This window comes from Giraffa tippelskirchi, chromosome 8 (genome assembly GCF_054371585.1).
Source record: "Giraffa tippelskirchi isolate mGirTip1 chromosome 8, T2T-mGirTip1v1.2.pri, whole genome shotgun sequence".
Taxonomy (NCBI): domain Eukaryota; kingdom Metazoa; phylum Chordata; class Mammalia; order Artiodactyla; family Giraffidae; genus Giraffa; species Giraffa tippelskirchi.
The window spans coordinates 80,570,638-80,592,478 of NC_137282.1; the positions used below are offsets into that span (position 1 = coordinate 80,570,638).

The 21,841-nt window shown below is 41.8% G+C and overlaps 1 protein-coding gene across 6 annotated transcripts in view; it reads left to right on the forward strand.

Moving 5' to 3' along the window:
- Positions 1 to 21,841, forward strand: part of TTC23L (tetratricopeptide repeat domain 23 like) — a 61,944-nt gene that overhangs the window by 17,065 nt on the left and 23,038 nt on the right. For all 6 annotated transcript variants that reach the window (XR_014062181.1, XR_014062180.1, XM_081520496.1 and 3 more), the window contains exons 5-8: positions 1,014 to 1,170; positions 2,531 to 2,656; positions 4,903 to 5,080; positions 7,237 to 7,345. Coding sequence is in view for 4 of the 6 variants with exons in the window: in XM_081520496.1 (XP_081376622.1) it covers positions 1,014 to 1,170; positions 2,531 to 2,656; positions 4,903 to 5,080; positions 7,237 to 7,345 (570 nt within the window). In the remaining 2 variants the exon portion in view is untranslated. The remainder of the gene's footprint in view (positions 1 to 1,013; positions 1,171 to 2,530; positions 2,657 to 4,902; positions 5,081 to 7,236; positions 7,346 to 21,841) is intronic.

Consider the following 21,841-nt stretch of genomic DNA (forward strand, 5'->3'; position numbering starts at 1 on the left):
TGTTTCCCAGACCTTGGGTCTGCGGGGAGGAGAGCTGTGCCAACCATGGGTGGTCCTCAGGAGGGCAGAGGAGAAGGCTTCTGTGTTCTCTGCTGGCCTTTCTCTTTTCTCCAGGGTTCCTCTTATCCATCAGAGATCACTGGACAAGAGCTGGTATGGAAGATGAGGAAATAGTTCTGTAACCTGAACACTCCCAAGTCTCCCTCTGTTAACTGGACTAATTCCAGTTCAAATAAGTGGCTCAAGAACACCAGCCTTTAGTTAGAAAACAAGAGGAAACACACCCCATGTTCTGTCTTGTGGGGCGTTGGCATCCCTTTTGTCTTCTTTGTCTAGAGAGGGGCCTCACTGCATTAGAAATTAGATCCTGTGTGTGTGTGTGTGTGTGACTAATTTGTATCAACAACTTCATCTTGGATTTAAAAAAAATCCCCAGATGGAAGTAATTGTATTCATAAGCCCCTGTCTTTATAGAATCCCTTTTCCAGCAAGCTCAAAGCATGCACTCTGTGGCATAACCCAGTTCATTCCTGGACTGTCTCCATGTGTTTGGTAGAAGGGCAGCTGCTGTAATTTTGTTGTCATTTCACATTTGGGGGACAGACAAGCTCTGTGGGTTGAAAAGATCACATGGCATTAGCAAGAGATTGAGACCAGGATCCTCAGCTTCCTTTACTGCCTCTGTCACTCCATCAGTGATGTCCAAATAGAGTCTGTCAATGAACGCCAGGATGGCTGCATAAGAAACGCTTATGCAGTTAATTTCAAATATAGAGTCCTGGACCGCCTTCTTCTAGAGATCCCAACTCAACAGGTCAAGGGAGGGAGTGGCCAGGAACCTTATTCTTTACAAGCATTCCAGATGATTCTAACGCACTGCCAGTTTGGGGAACCAGTACTAAAGGCCATACTGACAACCATACTGCCCACCTTAGCCCCTCCCAGGAATGTCTTTGACTGAAACGTGCCTTCTTAATGTTTTCTTTCTTGCCCTCCACCCTCCAACTCCCCAGGCCTTCCAGCTCAGGCCAAGAAACATGCCGAGTCCGCCAAAAACGTCCTGCTGACCTGGAAGGGAACCACAACCTCAGACAAGGAGGAAAAGGAAATCCTGGAGACTCTGGTCATGCTCTACTACACTCTGGGGGTGGCCTGCCTCCTGCAGAACCAATATCCTTTCCTTCCCAGCGGGATCTGGGGATCGGGGCCAGGGGCCATCCATGCCAGACGGGTCATCTCACACAGGGTGAGAGGTGGAACCAAGGCCTCGTAGCTCCATTCTGACATCCGGCCCCTCCATGAGCTTCCACTCGGAAAGTCCGTCTTGAAAGTACAAACGTTCCTCTTGTGTCTATTCACATGAGCTCTGAATTGAGCCATGGGAGGGTTCTCACTGGGGACACACCTCTTGGGCACCTGAAAGTTTTGGGAGCCTGTCTTGTGCTTCATTGAGCCCTCAAGACAGGCAATGTTAACAGTAAGGAGGTGGGTGATAATGGCAGTAGCCATGTAGGAAGACGGAGGATGGATGGTAATTTGAAGCACTGTTTGTCAGAGTAGGATACACATCCTTGTCCCCTGGGGAGCTTTAAGAATGATTGCTATTTGGGTCCCACCCCCGAGAGTTTGATTTAGTAGGCCCCAGGTGCATCTGTTCCCTGAGATTTTTTAAAAGCCCCAGGTAACTTGTAACACACAGCCAAAAACCTCTGATTTAATGTACACTTGATGGTTGTAGTTTTTCTAAAATGCTGTTGAGAACACAGCTCATGAAGGCGAAGGCCAAGCAAAATAGACCAAAGAAATAGTTTTCCGTATTTCAAGGGAGAACGGTTAAAAATGCCTCTCCTCCAAAAGCCTGTGATTTTGACAGCTTGTGGGTACTATCTCTGCTTGAAAACTAAGGGGTCTTTCATGTTCATGAATAATCATAAACCCTCTTTGAGCTCCTCTCTACACATCCCCCCTCTACATTTTTGGTCCTGATACTCAGCTTGCAAAATCTGATACATTTCCTTCCTCTCTTATGCCATTCGCCAGAGGGCTATTGACAATGCGGGAAATGGAAGGATACTGGGAATTAAGGGGATTTTCTTTCCTGCTGTTTCCCTCTCTAAAAAGCTGCTCTGCTTGGACTTTCTAAATGACCCAGAAAGTCCCTTTCAGCAAAATTAGTTCCTCTCTTTTGCCATTCACAGAAACCAACTTGGGAAAAAATGAATAATGGTTGTCACGCAGTAGATGCCTCTAAGGAAATCCCGTGTAATTCATGGTTTCCATTCACTCCCAGTGCTTGCCACCCATCCTAGCCCTGGACTCCTGCAACACCAGAAGACACCCAGGGCCCCATTCCTTTTCTGAAGAATCTTCCCTTTTCGACAACACATGCAGATGAAAAATAAAGAACAGAGGGAAGTGTATGTTCCCAGATACTGTTTCGTTTTCCCAAGGGCCCCTTTTGTTTGCTCACCAACTCTGCCCTGGTTGGTGGGGACGTTTGTGTACCTGGCACTTTCCTTGACTCTTTCACTGGCAGAGAGGCGTATTTCAACCTGCAGAAGTCAAAGAGAAACATGAAGGAGCTGAGAGAATCATATAAGGGAGGCATTTGTGGATTACAGGTCTCAGAGGAAGATCTAACAATCGCTTTGGGCAGGTGGGATCTGGATTTAGAGAAGCTTGGATTTTTATGACTTTTGTTATTGTTCAGTCACTAAGCCTTGTCCGACTCTTTGCAACGCCATGGACTGCAATGCACCAGGCTCCTCTGTCCTTCACTATCTCCTGGAGTTTGTTCAAATTCATGTCCATCAAATCAGGGATGCCATTCAACTGTCTTGTCCTCTGTCACCCCCTTCTCCTCCTGCCTTCAATCTTTCCCAGCATCAGGGTCTTTTCCATTGAGTCAAATCTTCACATCAGGCAGCCAAAGTAATGGAGTTTTAGCTTCAGCATCAGTCCTTCCAATGAATATTCATTTTTGTGACTAAGGCCTGGAATTACATGATTGTCCTGTACTCAGTATAAAAGGGGAGAAAAATATTTGGAGCAAAAGAACCAGAGACTCAAATAATAGTAAAAGAGGCTCATGTTTACCAAATGCATACACCATGTTCCAAGTTTTCTGTGTTCTGTCCCGTTTTATCCTCATAGCCATATCTGAGGTAGTTGGTGCAATTACTTATCTCATTAGAAAGAGGGCAGAGACTGAGCTGAGGATAAAGAAACCATCCAAGGAGATAAGCTTTACGTATTGGATTGGAACTTGATCTGAACTTACAGACTCTTAGCCCTTCCTTGTGCTGCCTCTCCTACTTACTCTAAAATTAACATTTTTTTTTTCCCTGAACTGCCACCTACTTTTGTCATTAAGTGGTCCTCCCTCATAGCTCAGTTGGTAAAGAATCCGTCTGCAGTGTAGGAGACCTGGGTTCGATCCCTGGGTTGGGAAGATCCCCTGGAGAAGGGAAAGGCTACCCACTCCAGTATTCTGGCCTGGAGAATTCCATGGACTGTATAGTTCATGGGATCACAAAGAGTCAGACATGACTGAGTGACTTTCACTTTCACTTTGTCATTAAATATGACAACTTAAATGATAAAGAAGAAATACTTAATGAGAACAATATATTAGAGGTCCTTGAGTTATTCATAGCACATGCATTTTTAAGGAAAGTTGTATTCCATATGGAAACAAAGTTCATTGAATTTGTTCAAGCCAGAATGAGACTTAACTGTTTTACAGTTAGGGATCCTCTGAGAGTCAGAATATTTAGATATGAGAATGGGCCCATTAGATTATCAGAAGAAAAAAAGAATAATAAAAGGTTTACTGTTCCCTAGATTTTTCAAATATCTTCACATCCTTGAAAACAATCTGTTTCCAGAACTGTAAGCATTTGGCATGGTAGGGTAGATGATGGAATGGTAAGTAAATGAAATACATGAGTCATACTTGCCTCCTCTAAACAGCTATGAATCTAGTAGTCAAATGGGAAATGGTGGGGAGATGTTCGAATGTCCAGAGTTAAATCAGAAACAATTCTTAAGTCCACAGGCCCATAAGTTAGAGTCCAGTGACTGCCTACTGCTGTCACATGGGGCAGTGACTTAGATTTTTGTGCTTATGTGAAAGATAGCCTTGTTGCTCTTTCAGAATACCTTTGAGTGTGTATTTCATTCATCCATTCCACACAGTTGACCTGTTTTGTACACGCACTGTTCTAAGTGTTGGAATGTTTACAAAAGTATAACTACATTCTCAACACTGTTCTAAGTGCTTTACATATATATACATCAGGATCATATTTTAAGTACAGTTTTATAACTGTTTTTTGAACTTAGCACATTTAAAATTTTTCATGTCTGAAGTATTTTATTGTGTGATGTGCCATGATTTACTTAATCATCCCCCTTTTGGTGGGGGAATACTTACATTGTTTTTTCTATCCTGTCTTATTTTTAACTGAGGAAGAATAAACTAGATCAAACGAAACAAAGGAAAACCCCTGCTTTAGCCTAAAAGAGAAGGAATCAGAGGTAATAAAATTTTTATTTTGATTTTAGAAAGTCTTTGTTATGGGGTAAATTATCCCATCTTATGAACTGCTGGATGACATTTTTTTCCATCTGCTTTTTTATAAAATTAGCCTAGCATGATATATTAATGGATTTGATGAAATGGTAGTCAGTGAAATCTGGTGGGTAAAATGCTGGTTAATAGGAGTGTGTTTACAGCAAGGCTGGACTTTGAGCCACCCACACAGATGATCAGCCTGTGAAGGCCAAATTGTTCGGTTCTCAGATTCAGTTCCTTCTGTGTCTGCAGAGCAAGTCACCTCACTCTGACTTTCCACCCTTGTACCTCACTCTGACTTTCCACTCTTGTGCCTTTTCTTCCAGAGCCTCCTTGGCCAACTGCAGGTTAAACCTTGCGCTCGTATACTTTGAAAAGGCAGTTGACAACGTTATTGCCAATAAGGGTGATAATACGTCAGATCTGGTCAGTCTTTACCAGGAAATCGCTCAGATCGAGCAGCTGAGGAGGAACCATGAGCAAGCTATCCAGTGCTTGCACCAGGTAGGCGGGCTGGCTGAAGGCCAGGCCAGGAGGCTTTGTTTGGCCGCAGGCCTGGTTCCCAGAGGGAAGAATAGGGGGTGGGATCGATTTTCCTCCAGATCCACACGAGAGACCTTCCTCAAACTCTGGACAGGGAACACAGGCTCACGGTGGGCCTGTCTGCTGTGTGACCTGATTTAACACAGCATTTCCCCTCCTGGCTTCCCTCACCTCTGTCTGTGCCAGGAAGAGGGAGCTGAGGGAAAAAGCCAGAGGGGCGACTGAGTTCATGTCTTTAACAAACGCAAAGGGCTTCTAAAATGAAAACTTGTAATATTTTGGCGTAACGCTCTCATTTGGCCTGTAAACTAGTCTAGCTGGTTGAATTTCCAATCTAAGGTTAAACCACCAAGATGGTGTTTTGCTTGAAGGTAACTAATTTGACAGATGCCAAGGGGAAAACGAAACAAGATGTACAAAGGAATGTTGAGTCTATCATAATTTAAACAGTGTAGAGCACTTTATGTATCAGGTACTTAAAACTTTCCTCGAAACTGCTGGTTAAATTCACCTTTTCTCTCCTCAAATGAGAACCGTGCCCATGGCTTCAGGTATCTCCCATGACCGAGATCAGATCATAGTACTGGATTTCCTATTTTGCAAAAAAAAGTGCACTGCCCACGAACAGTACAGGTGACAGCAGCCTGCTACTGAAGAAAAGGCATTGCCTACAATCCAGAAATCCCAGGTTATTGACATCACAATGGAGAGATGTTTGGGAATGCTGCCCCGAAGGCAGGGAGTCTACTACTTAGGGAGAAAGCCTGGCCAGTGTGTGTCCAAGACTCCCTTAAAGCAGCAGTCCAGTTTAGAATGAAGAAAACAGTACATAATCAGGGTTTCCCAACCACAACAAAAATAATAGTTCAAATGTATGGAATGCTTTTACCATGTGCACCTGAGGCTATATTAGTTCATTTTTTTCATGAAATAAGCATATGAAGTAAGCACCATTATTTATTTTTTATCTTATTTTAAGCATGAGGAAACTGAAGCGCAAAGAACTATAGCTAATTCACTGGAAATTGTGTAGCTAACAGGTTGGGGGGGGGTGGGTGGGCATGGATCTGAACTCAGAAGATTTGACCCCACAGCCTCTACTCATAACAACCCTGCACTGGGTCTTACCTCTAAAGTGTTGTCTAAAGTGTTGTCTGGATCTCCTTGAAATACCTCACAGTGTTTGGCCTATGAAGTATAAAGTACAGGTGGCTCTTTTCTTGCTGGTGGGTAGTGAACTGGATACTTTCTGTCTTCTTTCTTTTTTAAAGTGTTATTCCTTCCATTTTAGTTCAGATAATAAAAGCTATATTTCTCTAATGTTTACAATGTTTAGTGATACCTAAACACTATATACATATTCATTTAATCTTTACAACTATTTGTGACAAATACAATTTTTGTCACCCCTGTTTTATATTCAAAGAAATTATAGTGATTTGCCTTATGTTATAGTAAATGGCTGAGCTAAGATGGGAACCCAGGCAGTTGGGCTCTAGGATTCACGCTTTACTAGACTTTTTTTTTAATACAGAAACTTTGAGAGGTTGAGCTAAAGCTATAATTTTGCTTTTGTGATGAAACGTAATAAAAAGTAGTAATTTACCGAGAATCTACCATGTGAAGGGTGCTGTCCTCAGTGCTTTGCACGCATCATCTCATTTAACCTTTCCCAGACCCCAATCGGGCTTCCCTTGTGACTCAGCTGGTAAAGAATCTGGCTGCAATGCCGGAGACCTGGGTTCAATCCCTGGGTTAGGAAGATCCCTTGGAGAAGGGAAAGGCTACCCCTCCAGTATTCTGGCCTGGAAAATTCATGGACTGTTAATCCATGGGGTCACAAAGAGTCAGACACAGCTGAGCGACTTTCACTTTCAAACCCTAATCAATGGAAAGTATATATTCTTTCTACATATGAAAGTAAAATGACTTGCTCCAGAATCACAGAGAGGAAATAGCAGAGCTGGGACTCAGACTCCTCTCTCAGGTAGGCAACTCCAGCATTAAATAAACATCAGCTGTCAATCAACTAGCACTTCCATGGGAGCTACTATAAAATCCACAGTGAAACACTGCCATTTGGGTACTTAACCTTCTCATGATTTTCTGTATTCCAGGCCCATTCTATCTGTGTCTCTTTGTACACTGAAGTCAGCCCCCAAGCTGCAGAGGCGAGCGCGTTACTAGCCAAGGCTTATGCCATGTCTGGAGAGGTCCAACACAAGGGTAGGTAGGAGAGGTGATTTTGCATATATTATCATTTCCCACTCATAGGAAGGAAGCACACTGCCAAATGGAATAGGTGTATCTATCAATATGGACAGATGATAAGCAGCTTTTCATGTCTGTGATAGAAAGGTAAGACTAGATACCATTTTGTAGAGTCATTTACACATGGATTTAGACACAATAATATCTCCCCAAATTAGCTGGAACATCAAAACCAGTAAGATCATCTGATTTCTATTTCCTTTATTCCTTTAGAATCTCACCAAAATTTACCTGCATAAAGAGTAGAGAATCGTACACGCAATGAACATGGCCTGAGATCTATCAGTTAATGAGGAAATCCAGTGATAAAAGAGAAATATTGGCTCCTCTCCTCATCCTCCTCCACTCTCAACCTCCTTGACTCTTTCTCTGCCTTATGAGGAAGAATGTTTGTAGCAGCTAGAATTTTTCTCGACTTCTATTCAGAAGTGAGGTACTGGGGGTTCTAGAGGAAAGCTGAGTCATGAACCCATCCTTCAGCAGTATCCTTCTCAGGCAGTGCCATCCTTTTCATAGTGGGTAGCTTTGAGGGTGACTTGGAGGAACTGGTAAGGAAGGACAGTCCCATGCTCACCTGACTTGATCCAATTAGTGGACACTAACAGATTCAGTGGTTTATCAGGAGGAATTTGAGATTTATAAAAAATGTAGTTTAAATATTTTTTAAAATGCTGTGCTTTAAAAAATAATCTTTTTTTTAAAAAATAATATTTTCTATGGGCTTCCCTGCTGGCTCAGAGGGTAAAAGCATCTGCCTGAAATGCAGGAGACCCGGGTTTGATCCCTGGGTCGGGAAGATCCCCTGGAGAAGGAAATGGCAACCCACTCCAATACTCTTGCCTGGAAAATCCCATGGACGGAGAAGCCTGATAGGCTACAGTCCATGGGGTCACAAAGAGTCGGTCACAACTGAGCAACTTCACTTTCACTTAATATTTTCTGTGCTTATAAAAATAATCTGTTTTGGTGGACATTATTTGCAAGTTATATATATGAGAGAGAAAGGAAGAGAGAGAGAGTGTGTATGTGTGTGTGTGTGTGATGAGGGGGGATGATATTTTCTATTCCTGTATTTCCCTGTTGTTAAATAAACTTATTTTTTTAGTTTTCAGAAGTTATTTGGATATTTTGAACATTGGTTTCTTTAGCATGAATGTTCATCGAAGATTCTTATTCTGTGTTTTCTAGCTAATTATCTTGCTCCTTTTAAAAATGTCCTTGTGTATACTCAACGGTATTTGTGCTCCATGTATATATTTGATTTTTTTAAAACAATCTTCATAGTTATTAAGAAATGTAATGTTTGTGAATATGTAAAATTTGTTTTTAATGAGAAAAAGTCTATGATTATAGAGTTGGGAGATTCCAAGACTGTTTTATTGTTTCCTTACATATTAACTTTTAACTAAAGAAAATCTTCAACAACTAGCATCCTCTAAATTCCAGATGGATTAATATTTTTTACATCAGAACTGAAAAATATAAATTAGCCAGAAGAAAGTTCAGTACTAGAATAAAATGTACTAAAATTAAAAATTGGAGAAAAGAAGAATTCTCTGAGCATACAAAGATATGCCAGAAAGGAAGAGACTGATAAGTTTAATTATAAAAAGATCTAAGACTTGTGCCTGTCATGAAAAACCATAAATAAAGTAAAAAGCTCAACCAAGATGAATAGATAATCCAAATAGGCCCTAGTTATTTTTTTTTAAAGAGTTTATAGTTAACTTTATAAGAAAGAAAGCTCTAAGTGCAGATGATTTCACTGGGTAATTCTATATAACATCTGAAGAAGAAATAGCACCCATCCTATATAATCTTCTCCAGCAAGTTAAGGAAGAGGGAATACTGCCCAACTCATTTTGTGAGGCCAGCATCTCCCTGATACCAAAATCAGACAAAGACATTAGAAGAAAAAACAAAACCAAAATAACAAAAATAATAACAGACCAATACCTTTCATGCACATAGATGTATTAAAAAAAAACTCAACAAAATGTATAGCCATATATAAAAAAGAACAATACACAATGATCAGATGAGGTTTTTTTCCTTTGAGAATGTTAGGCTGGTTCAGTACTTAAACCTGAATCAATGTATTCTACCATATCAACTAAATCCTAAAAGAAATCAGTCTTGAATATTCATTGGAAGGACTGATGCTGAAGCTGAAGCTCCAATACTTTGGCCACCTGATGTGGAGAATTAATTCATTGGGAAAGACCCTGATGCTGGGAAAGATTGAAGGCAGGAGGAAAAGGGGACAACAGAGGATAAGATGGTTGGATGGCATCACCAACTTAATTTTGAGCAAGCTCCTGGAGTTGGTGATGGACAGGGAAGCCTGGAGTGCTGCAATCCATGGGGTCACAAAGAGTAGGACACAACTGAACTGACTGACCGTATCAACAATCCAAAGACAAAAAGCACATAATCTTATCAATTGATGCCGAAAAAGCATGTGACAAAATTCAACATCCTTTCATGATAGAAAGGGAACTTCCTCAGTCTGATAAAAGGCCTGTACAAAAGGCCTACAGCCAACATGACTTTCATTGGTAAGACTGAATGCTTTCATCTAAGATCACGAACAAGGGCAAGATGTTCACTCACTACTCTTATTCAACATAGTACTGGAAGTGTTAGCCAGTGTAATAGGCAAGAAAAAGACATACGGCTTAGAAGAAATAAAATACTCTCTGTTCGTCGACAGCATGACTGACCAAGGCATTTACAATTCCAAGGAATTTACAAATCTCCTAGAACCAGCAAGTGAGTTTAAGCTTAGCATGGTCATAGGGTATAAGATCAACACACATTTCTATATTAGCAATGTACAACTGGAAACCAAAATTTTTAAAAACTTCATTTACAAGAACCCCACTTCCTAAATGAAACACTTAGGTATAAATCTAGCAAAATATACACAGGATCTGTGTGCTGCAGACTACAAAATCCTGATCAGAGGCTTCACAGATGACCTAAATAAATGGAGACATGTTGTGTTCTTGGATTGGAAGACTCATAGTAGTAAAGATGCCAAAGTGAAAGTCGCTCAGTCATGTCTGACTCTTTGCGACCCCGTGGACTCCACAGTCCATGGAATTCTTCATGCCAGAATATTGGAGTGGGTGCCTTTTCCTTCTCCAGGGGATATTCCCAACCCAGGGATCAAACCCAGGTCTCTCTCATTGCAGGTGGATTCTTTACCAGCTGAGCTACAAGGGAAGCCCAAGAACACTGGAGTGGGTAGCCTATCCCTTCTCTAGCGGATCTTTCCAATCCAGGAATTGAACCAGGGTCTCTTGCATTGCAGGCGAATTCTTTACTAACTGAGCTATCAGGGAAGCCTGTCAAGTCTTCCCAAATCAGTTTATGAATTTAACTCAATTACAATCAAAATTCCAGTAGATTTCTTTTTTGGTTGGGCTCAACAGCTTGTGAGATCTAACTCCCCAACTGGGGATCAAACCTGGGCACTCAGCAGTGAAAGCACTGAGTCCTAACCACAGGGCCACCAGGGAATTCCAAGGAACTTTTGTAAATATAGATAAGCTGACTAAAAAATTTATATGGAAAAGCAAGGAAACTAAGAAGCTAAAACAATTTTTTTAAATAGTACGGTTGGAAAAATCGTACTACTAGATTTTAAGATTTGCTCTATCAAGAGAGTGTATTGGTAAAGGGACAGACAGAAATCAGAATCATTGGAACATAAGGAGAGCCCAGAAATAGACTTAATTAATTAATGGCCAATTAATTTTTGACAAAGGTACAAAAGTAATTCAGTGTGCAAGTGACAGTCTCTTCAACAGATGGTATTGGAACAATTGCTACCCAAGTGTCCCCCAAAACCTCAAACACTTTCATATTGTACATAAGCATTAACTCAAAATGAATCACTGTCCTAAATATAAGAAATAAAATTTGTATTTACTTTACAATAATCAAGAAATAATATAAAACAGCAAAGATACCAATTTTCTTCTATCAGATTGTCAGCATTTTTAAAAAGATAACCTTTTAGCATTGAAGAGAGCAATTTGATTACAAACTCCTTGAAGGACAGTTTGGTAGGACATTACACATCTTAGAGCTATATATATATTAAATTGTAAGGCAATCAACTTTTCAACCATGCTGTGTGAAAGTTTCAAAAATTTGAAATTATCTATCATTTGTCAGATAGGTAAACAGGTCTGCTCAGTCATAGCTGGTGGGAGTGATAGTGTAATTGATATGAAATTGTGTTGGTGGTTTAGTCGCTAAGTCAAGGCTGATTCTTGTGACCCCATGGACTGTGGCCCACCAGGCTCCTCTGTCCATGGGATTTCCCAGGCAAGAATACTGGAATGAGTTGCCATTTCCTTCTTCAGGGGATCTTCCTGACCCAGAGATAGAACTCACATCTCTTGTGTCTCCTGCACTGCAGGCAGATTCTTTACTGCTGAGCCACCAGGGAAGCCTTGCTATTAAATTCAGTTCAGTTGCTCAGTTGTGTCCAACTCTATGCAACCCTATGGACTGCAGCACGCCAGGCCTCCCTGTCCATCACCAAACTCCTGGAGTTTACTCAAGCTCATGTCCATTGAGTTGGTGATGCCATCCAACCATCTCATCCTCTGTCATCCGCTTCTCCTCCTGCCTTCAATCTTTCCCAGCATCAGGGTCTTTTCAAATGAGTCAGTTCTTCGCATCACGTGGCCAAAGTATTGGAGTTTCAGCTTCAGCATCAGTCTGTCCAATGAATATTCAGGACTGATTTCCTTTAGGATGGACTGGTTGGATCTCCTTGCTATCCAAGGGACTCTCAAGGGTCTTCTCCAACACCTCAGATCAAAAGCATCAATTCTTCTGCACTCAGCTTTCTTTATAGTCCAACTCTCACATCCATACATAACTACTGGAAAAACCATATCTTTGACCAGACAGACCTTTGTTGGCAAAATAATGTCTCTGCTTTTTAATATGCTGTCTAGGTTGGTCATAACTTTTCTTCCAAGGAGCAAGCGTCTTTTAATTTCATGGCTACAGTCACCATCTGCAATGATTTTGGAGCCCCCCAAAATAAAGTTGCTCACTGTTTCCACTGTTTCCCCATCTATTTGCCATGAAGTGATGGGGCCAGATGCCATGATCTTAGTTTTCTGAATGTTGAGCTTTAAGCCAACTTTTTCACTCTCCTCTTGTACTTTCACCAAGAGGCTCTTTAGTTCTTTGCTTTCTGCTAAGTATGGTGTCATCTGCTTATCTGAGGTTATTGATATTTCTCCCAGCGATCTTGATTCCAGTTTGTGCGTCATCCAGTCCAGCTTTTCTCATGATGTACTCTGCATATAAGTTAAATAAGCAGGGTGACAATATACAGCCTTGACGTATTCCTTTCCCTATTTGGAACCAGTCTGTTGTTCCATGTCCAGTTCTAACTGTTGCTTCTTGTCTCAGGAGGCAGGTCAGGTGGTCTGGTATTCCCATCTCTTTTAGAATTTTCCACAGTTTGCTGTGATCCACACAGTCAAAGGCTTTGACGTAGTCAATAAAGTAGAAGTAGATGTTTTTCTGGAATTCTCTTGCTTTTTCAATGATCCAGCGGATGTTGGCAATTTGATCTCTGGTTCCTCTGCCTTTCCTAAATCCAGCTTGAACATATGGAAGTTCACGGTTCGTGTACTGTTGAAGCCTGGCTTGGAGAATTGTGAGCATTACTTTACTAGTGTTTGAAATGAGTGCAGTTGTCCGGTAGTTTAAGCATTCTTTGTCATTGCCTGTCTTTGGGATTAGAATGAAAGCTGACCTTTTCCAGTCCTGTGGCTGCTGCTGAGTTTTCCAAATTTGGAGGCATATTGAGTGCAGCACTTTCACAGCATCATCTTTTAGGATTTGAAATGTCCTATCACCTCTACTAGCTTTGTTCATAGTGATGCTTCCTAAGGCCCACTTGACTTCACTTTCCAGAATGTCTGGCTCTAGGTGATTGATCACACCATCGTGATTATTTGGGTCATCAAGATTTTTTTGTATAGTTCTTCTGTGTATTCTTGCCACCTCTTCTTAATATCTTTTGCTTCTGTTAGTTCCATACCATTTCTGTCCTTTATTGTGCCCATCTTTGCATGAAATGTTCCCTTGGTATCTCTAATTTTCTTGAAGAGATCTGTAGTCTTTCCCATTCTGTTCTTTTCCTCTATTTCTTTGCATTGATCACTGAGAAAGGCTTTCTTACCTCTCCTTCCTGTTCTTTGGAACTCTGCATTCAAATGGGTATATCTTTCCTTTTCTCCTTTGCCTTTTGCTTCTCTTCTTTTCACAGCTATTTGCAAGGCCTCCTCAGACAACCATTTTTCCCTTTTGCATTTCTTTTTCTTTGGGATGGTTTTGAGTACCACCTCCTGTATAATGTTATGAACCTCCATTCATAGTTCTTCAGACATTGTGTCTATCAGATCTCATCCCTTGAATCTATTTGTGACTTCCACTGTATAATCGTAAGGGATTTGATTAAGGTCATACCTGAATGGTCTAGTGATTTTTCCTACTTTCTTCAATTTAAGTCTGAATTTGGCAATAAGGAATTCATGATCTGAGCTACAGTCAGCCCCCGGTCTTGTTTTTGCTGACTGTATAGAGCTTCTCCATCTTTGCCTGCAAAGAATATAATCAATCTGATTTGAAATTAAAGGACCAATTTGATATATCTAATAAAACTGAAAAGGAAACATGTATAAGGATTTCACTGTGGCAGTATTTGTAACTGAAAAATTAGAAACAACTGTATCAATAAATGAAAGGAAATTTGGTATGTTAGCTATATAGAATTTTGTAGTATTTAAAAGGGCTAGATTTTAGGAGTTCCTTGGTTGTCCAGTGGTTAGGATCCCAGGTTTTCACTGCCATGGCCTGAAATCAGTCCCTGGTTAGGGAATTGAGATCTTGCAATTATCAGAGTGTGACCAAAATAAAATAGAAGGGCTAGATTTTACAAATAAAGAAAAGGTTAATTTTTAGAAAGCAGCATTAAGGGGCTTCCCTAGTGGTCCAGTGCTTAAGAATCCATCTGCCAATGCAGGGGACACATATTTGATCCCTGCTTTGGGAAGATCCCACATGCCACGAGGCAACTAAACCAATGAGCCACAACTACTGAGCCATTGCTCCAGAGCCCGTGAGCCACAACTACTAAGCCTGAAATCCTAGACAATGTGCTCTGCAACAAGAGAAGCCACTGAAATGGGAAGCCCATACACTGCAACTCAAGAACAGCCCCTGCTTGCTGCAACTAGAGAAAAGCCCACACACAGCAACAAAGGCCCAGCACAGTCAAAAATAAACTAAATAAATATTGAAAAAGCATGAAGGAAAAAATAACTTGCACTTTTAGGACACAGAAAGTAAATGTGATGGTTTAGTTGCTAAGTAGTGTGCGACTCTTTGCAACCCCATGGACTGTAGCCTGCCAGGCTCCTCTGTCCATGGGATTTTCCAGGCAAGAATACTGGAGTAGGTTGCCATTTCCTTCTCCAGGGGATCTTCTGGACCCAGGAACTGAACCCAGGTCTCCTGCATTGCAGTCAAACTCCTGCATTGCAGGCAGATTCTTTACCGACTGAGCTAGGAGGTAAGCCCTATACTTACATTTATATAAATGAAAAATGAACTGCAAAGTAAGAAAAACTGCATCAAAATGTACATCAAAATATAAACAGAGGTAGAGACTTCTGGCTGTGGCTTTGTGAAGAGTTCTGTATAACCTGTTAACATACATAGCATATACACACACACATACAAACTGAATAAAATGATAAAAAAAAAAATACCCATTTCAGGAGACTGGAAATAGATAAGCAGATAACAAATTGCAAATCATTCTTGAAAAACTGTTAGAGCTTTAGGTAAAGAGTGAGTCTTTTTGGCATCTTTCCTGTGGCTGCTCCCACCCATCCACAGCCCCAGCTCAGTCCTTGAAGAACACAATTTTATCAACATGAAGCTAGCCGAGAGAACCAACAGCATTGCTGGCAGAGGAGGCTAGTGACTCGTTTAGAGCACGGGACAAAAGCCTACAGATTTATCAGATAAAAGTGGCCAGCGTAGTAGGAAATGAATTGGGGAATGCCTGATAATTGTTAGCCTGAATATGCTGTACTGGTTGGTATTGGTAGCAGGCCAGTCATCAATTTTAACTGAAAGAACCTTGAAATGAGACAGCTATAAAAAGGCTAAATAAGCTCTCCCAACATCTCTGGCCGGAGAAGGCAATGGCACCCCACTCCAGTACTCTTCCCTGGAAAATCCCATGGATGGAGGAGCCTGATAGGCTGCAGTCCATGGGGTCGCTAGGAGTTGGAGACGACTGAGCGACTTCACTTTCACTTTTCACTTTCATGCATTGGAGAAGGAAATGGCAACCCACTCCAGTGTTCTTGCCTGGAGAATCCCAGAGACGGTGGAGCCTGGTGGGCTGCCGTCTATGGGATCATGCAGAGTTGGACACAAATGAAGCGACTTAGCAGCAGCAGCAGCAACATCTCTGGCCATCTGGGAAACCACATACACATGCAGGGGACACCAGGGGGTCCAGCAAAAAGCAACCAAAGGAGACTTGAAATGTGGTAGAGCTTTGAACACACTCCCCAATCTACATACAGATCGCTCAACAGAGGACGAAAGACATAGCATCTGGAGGCATTTGAGCACAATCTCTTCCCAAGTCAGTGGGTCAACACTAGCTAGGCAGACACAGGGGTCACCCCTAGGAATCCAGACTAAAAATTGAGCATTGAAACCTGAGCAAAGACTTTCAGTTTTTGGTCCAGTGTGTAGGAACTTGGAAATCATCAATCCATTCTAACAATATAGAAGCTGATCAAACTGAAAAATCAATAACTCTTCTTTGATCTGTCAGAGAAGTGAGGTCATGGGTCACAAGTCAACTGATGCCTCTGAAACTGGAGAAACAGGTGAATACAGAGAATCACAGTTTCCCAGAACAGATCACCATCTTGACAGGAACCAGTCCTGGGGTTAAGAAAACCTGAACTGTAGTTGATGAATTTCTGGAAGCTCAGTGTGGGCAAAAATTTTAAATTTTTAATTAAAAATTAGGAGAGTTAAAAATTTCAAGGTTAATCATAGGGGATCCCCCACACTTTATATTTTTACCTCCAGGAACTTTATCAGGTTTTCAAAGTGAATATTGGAGAAAAATACCCCTTGCTTGCAGCAGGGAGAGGGGGAAAGTAGCCATTTTAAAAATATACCAGAGCATTCTGCTTAACAAGGCCTGCCTTCAAGAGAAACTTTTTTTTTTAACTAGACCCTAAATAATCGGGTTTTTTTTTCCCAGAGCCTAACCAACCTGAGAAGATGGAAATATCCAACTTGAGCGTCCTCCATGCTGTCCCATCTGAGGGAGAGGGGGACTGAGGAGCACTTGTAGAGTTCACAGTCCAGAGGCATGGGCTCACCAAACCACAGGATTATACAATGCTTCCCTTCCCCCAACACCTTACTACCACATTACTAAGGGCCTGTTTGGAGCTGTTCCTTTTATACAATGCGTCATGCCCACCTATCAAGAAGAAATACAAGGCATACTAAAAGTCAAAGACCATAATTTAAAGAGACAGAACAAGCATCAGTATCTTCTTACTTACTTAGAAATGGAAAATGAAGTGGCTCAGTCGTGTCCAACTATTTGCGACCCCATGGACTGTACTGCCAGGCTCCTCTGCCCATGGGATTTTCCAGGCAAGAATACTGGAGTGGGTTGCCATTTCCTTCTCCAGGGGATCTTCCCGACCAAAGGATCAAACCTGGATCTCCCGCACTGCAGGCAGACTCTTTACCGTCTGAGCCACTGGGATTATCAGACTGAGAATCTAAAACAACTATGTGATGTCCAAGGGCAGGAGATGGATTTCTCAGCTCAAAATAGAGAATACACCCTTCTCCTGCCTTTTTTGGGGGGGAGGGGAGGGTGTCTGTTATTGATCTATCTGGACCTTCAAGGACTGGGCAATGTCTACCCATACTGGAGAGGGCAGAACTTCTTTACTCAGTCTACTGATTCAGATACTCATCTCCCCTGGAAACACCCTCACAGACACACTCAGAAATAATGTTCTGCTAGCTATTTGGGCATCCTTCAGCCCAGTCAAGCTGACACAAAAGTCACCATCATAAATCCACTCCTCATCAACTTGATATCTATACACATCTCCTTAATCTTCAAATTAAGACAATAACAAAGTCATCATTCTACATGACGTGATACAGCTCTCCTGGTTACTACTGAAAAGACACTAATTTCTTCCCCAGAAGAAGCGGTGAAGTCTTTCAGGATGTTGACTCACCTTGTGGTATCCCATAACTGGAAAGCTATGATGTAAATTTGATGATCCTTAAAGGCTGATATAAAGCTAATATATCTTATATTACATGATAAAATAAAACAGTAAAGAAAACAAAGACATTTGCTTAATATGAATATGTGTATAGACACACACACACAAATGTATTTATAAAATAAGGAGGAAATTCTCATTACAATTACAGTCCTCATTTCTGTAACTGGTTGTGTGGTCATGGCTGGTATTTATAACTATCTTTTTCTACTACCCATTCTATATCCCTTTTGTCTTCAGGAAGCACCTCAGCTGGTAATGATTCTTTATCTAGTAAAGTGGCCCAAACCTTCATTCCTGAATGGGTCATTATTAATCTGGCCTGGATTAGGATGTTGTAATTTTTCATTGATCTTAGTCACAGGGCACAGTACTACTAAGAGAAGCCCTAAGGGACCTGCTGTATTACAGACAGACTCTCCTGACCTCCACTGTGGAGTTAGTACTCCAGTGTCCCCTGAGGGATCAGGAGCAGTCGCCCCAGTCAGCACAGTAACTCCTTTCCCTGTCTTTTGATTCAAAGGCATGAGGAACCCAAATGACTAGGTGGCGGTCTCAACTTCAAATTCAGTGGAATCATTGTATCTCCTAATGAATGCATTCATCCCTCTAGAACTAAGACCTTTAGGCCAGCAGACATACAGTTATGGTAACAGGAAGCAAAAATTTTGTTAGTGGGTCATAGGGATAATGATGAGTGATGGAACTCACATTTCCATCCCTTGATTCCTAGACCTGTGAATCCTGACTATTGGAGAAACAGCACCATATACTGGATGCTGATTCAGAGAATATACAGCCTCGGGAGAAGCTTGACCCAGCCTTGCAAAGTATTGCCACCTAGCTGACACTGTGACAGAGTCTTCAAAAGACATTCCACTATTTTATCAAATTAGCTGCTTTAGGATGGTGGGCAACCATCCTAAGGGCTTCCCTGATAGCTCAGCTGGTAAAGAATCCACCTGCAATGCAGGAGACACTGGTTACATTCCTGGGTTGGGAGGATCTGCTGGAGAAGGGATAGGCTGCCCACTCCAGTGTTCTTGGGCTTCCCTTGTAGCTCAGCTGGTAAAGAATCTGCCAGCAATGTGGGAGACCTGGGTTTGATCCCTGGATTGGAAAGATCCCCTGGAGAAGGGAATGGCTACCCACTCCAGTATTCTGGCCCGGATAATTCCATGGACTGTATAATCCATGGGGTCACAAAGAATCAGATACGACTGAGCGACTTTCACTAACTATCCTAAAGTGATGAATTCCACAAGCCTGGGTCCATTGTCATACCTCCTTTGCTGTGAAGTGATTTCCTTGATATGAAGCAATATTGTGTGGAACATCATGATGGTAAATAAGGCATTCTCTAAGTCCTCAGATGGTAGTTTTGGCAGAAGCATTGCATGCAGGAAATGCAAATATGCATCCAGAGTAGGTATCTGTTCCAGTAAGGACAAAACACTGGCCCTTCCATGATGGGAGTAGTCCAAAGTAATCAACCTGCTACCAGGTAAATGACTGGTCACCTGGGGAATGGTGCCATGTTTGGAATTCAGTATTGGTTCCAGGTGGCGCAGTGGTAAAGAATCCACTTGCCAGTGAAGGAGACACATGAGATGTGGCTTTGATCCCTGGGTCAGGAAGATCTCCTGGAGAAGGAAATGACAACTCACTCCAGTATTCTTGCCTGGAAAATTTCATGGACAGAGGAGCCTGGCGGGCTAGAGTCCATGGAGTTGCAAAGAGTCAGACATGACTGACCATGTACACACATCATATCACTCTATGCTGGCATAGTGGGCACTCGGCAGTGGCCATGATCAAGTTGTCCTTGGTGAGTGGAGTCCATGTTATTGAGCCCACTTCTGGTACCAAAATCTATATTAGTCAGGTTGTCCAGAGAAGCATAACAAGCAGTACATATAGACAGAGATATATGAGGAGCTTTATTATAGAAATCAGCTCATATGTAGTTATGGAGGATGAGAAGTACCACAATCTGCCATGTATAAGCTGAAGAACTGGGAAAGCTGATGGCATAATTTAGTCTGAGTTTGAAGGCCTGAGAACCAGGGAAGCTAATGGTGTAAATCCCAGTATGAGGACAAAGACCTGAGAACTGGGGGATGTGGGGACCTCTGATGTAAGTCTTGGAATCCAAAGGCTCAAAGGGCTGGGGTAGATGGATTTCAAAGTTCAAGAAAAGAAAGCGAGAGTCACCCTTCCTTTGCCCTTTTTGATTCTATTCAGACCTTCAATAGGTGTGATAATTCTTGTCTGTGTTGATAAGTGAAAATGAAAGTTGCTCAGTCATGTCCAACTCTTTGCGATCCCATGGACTATATAGTCCATGGAATTCTCCAGGCCAGAATACTGGAGTGGGTAGCCATCCCCTTCTCCAGGGGATCTTCCCAACCCATGGATCAAACCCAGGTCTCCTTCATTGCAGGTGGATTCTTTACTAGCTGAGCCACCAGAGAAGCCCAAGAACACTGGAGTGGGTAGCCTATCCCTTCTCCCGCAGATCTTCCCAACCCAGGAGTCAAGCTGGAGTCTCCTGCATTGCAGGCAGATACTTTACCAGCTGAGCTACCAGGGAAGCCCGTGTTAATAAGGGGGTAGCTCTTTACTCAGTATACTAATTTAGATGCTAGTATCGGGAGAAATATCAATAACCTCAGATATGCGGATGACACCACCCTTATGGCAGAAAGTGAAGAAGAACTAAAGAGCCTCTTGATGAAGGTGAAGAAGGAGAGTGAAAAGGTTGGCTTAAAGCTCAACATTCAGAAAACTAAGATCATGGCATCTGGTCCCATCACTCCATGGGAAATAGATGGGGAAACAGTGGAAACAGTGTCAGACTTTATTTTTTTGGGCTCCAGAATCACTGCTGATGGTGACTGCAGCCATGAAATTAAAAGACGCTTACTCCTTGGAAGGAAGGTTATGGCCAACCTAGATAGCATATTTAAAAGCAGAGACATTACTTTGCCAACAAAAGTCCGTCTAGTCAAGGCTATGGTTTTTCCAGTGGTCATGTATGGATGTGAGAGTTGGACGGTGAAGAAAGCTGAGTGCCGAAGAATTGATGCTTTTGAACTGTGGTGTTGGAGAAGACACTTGAGAGTCCCTTGGACTGCAAGGAGATCCAATCAATCCATCCTAGAAGAGATCAATCCTGGGTGTTCATTGGAAGGTCTGATGTTGAAGCTGAAACTCCAATACTTTGGCCACCTCACGTGACGGGTTGACTCATTGGAAAAGACCCTAATGCTGGGTAGGATTGGGGGCGGGAGGAGAAGGGGACGACAGAGGATGAGATGGTTGGATGGCATCACCAACTCGATGGACATGGGTTTGGGTAGACTCCGGGAGTTGGTGATGGACAGAGAGGCCTGGCGTGCTGCAATTCATGGGGTCACAAAGAGTCGGACACGACTGAGCGACTGAACTGAACTGAACTGATCTTCCAGAAATACATTCACAGACACACCAGAAATTATTATTTACCAGCTTATCTGGGATCCCTTAGCCCAGTCAAGTTGACACATAAAATTAACCACCATTAGTGCTTATTTGGGGACAAAATTATACTGGAAATCTATCTTCCACTTAATTTGTCTGTGAATGTAAAAGTGCTCTAAAAAGGTTTATTATCAAAAACCAAGCACACACAGACAACACCAGAGCAAAGACATTAGCCCCCCAGCACCATGGGGGAGACAGATTGTATAGTTTACCTAATAAACAGAACCCCCCAAAGATGTATCAGAATCTGTGATTACTCCTATAATTATCTAAAGTGTAGTGTTGTCAACAACAATAGAAAAAAAAGAAGAATACAGAGAGGAAGAAGCCCATGACTCAGAAAAAGAGCAGTTAATAGAAATTGACTCTTAAGTGGGCTAGATGTTGGATTTAGCAAAGACTTCAAAGCAGCTATCATAAATATGTTGAAAGAATTAAAGGAAACAGTTCAAAGAATTAAAAGAAAATATTATCAAAATTACTTATTAAATATGAAATCTCTATACTTTTATAGAGAAATATA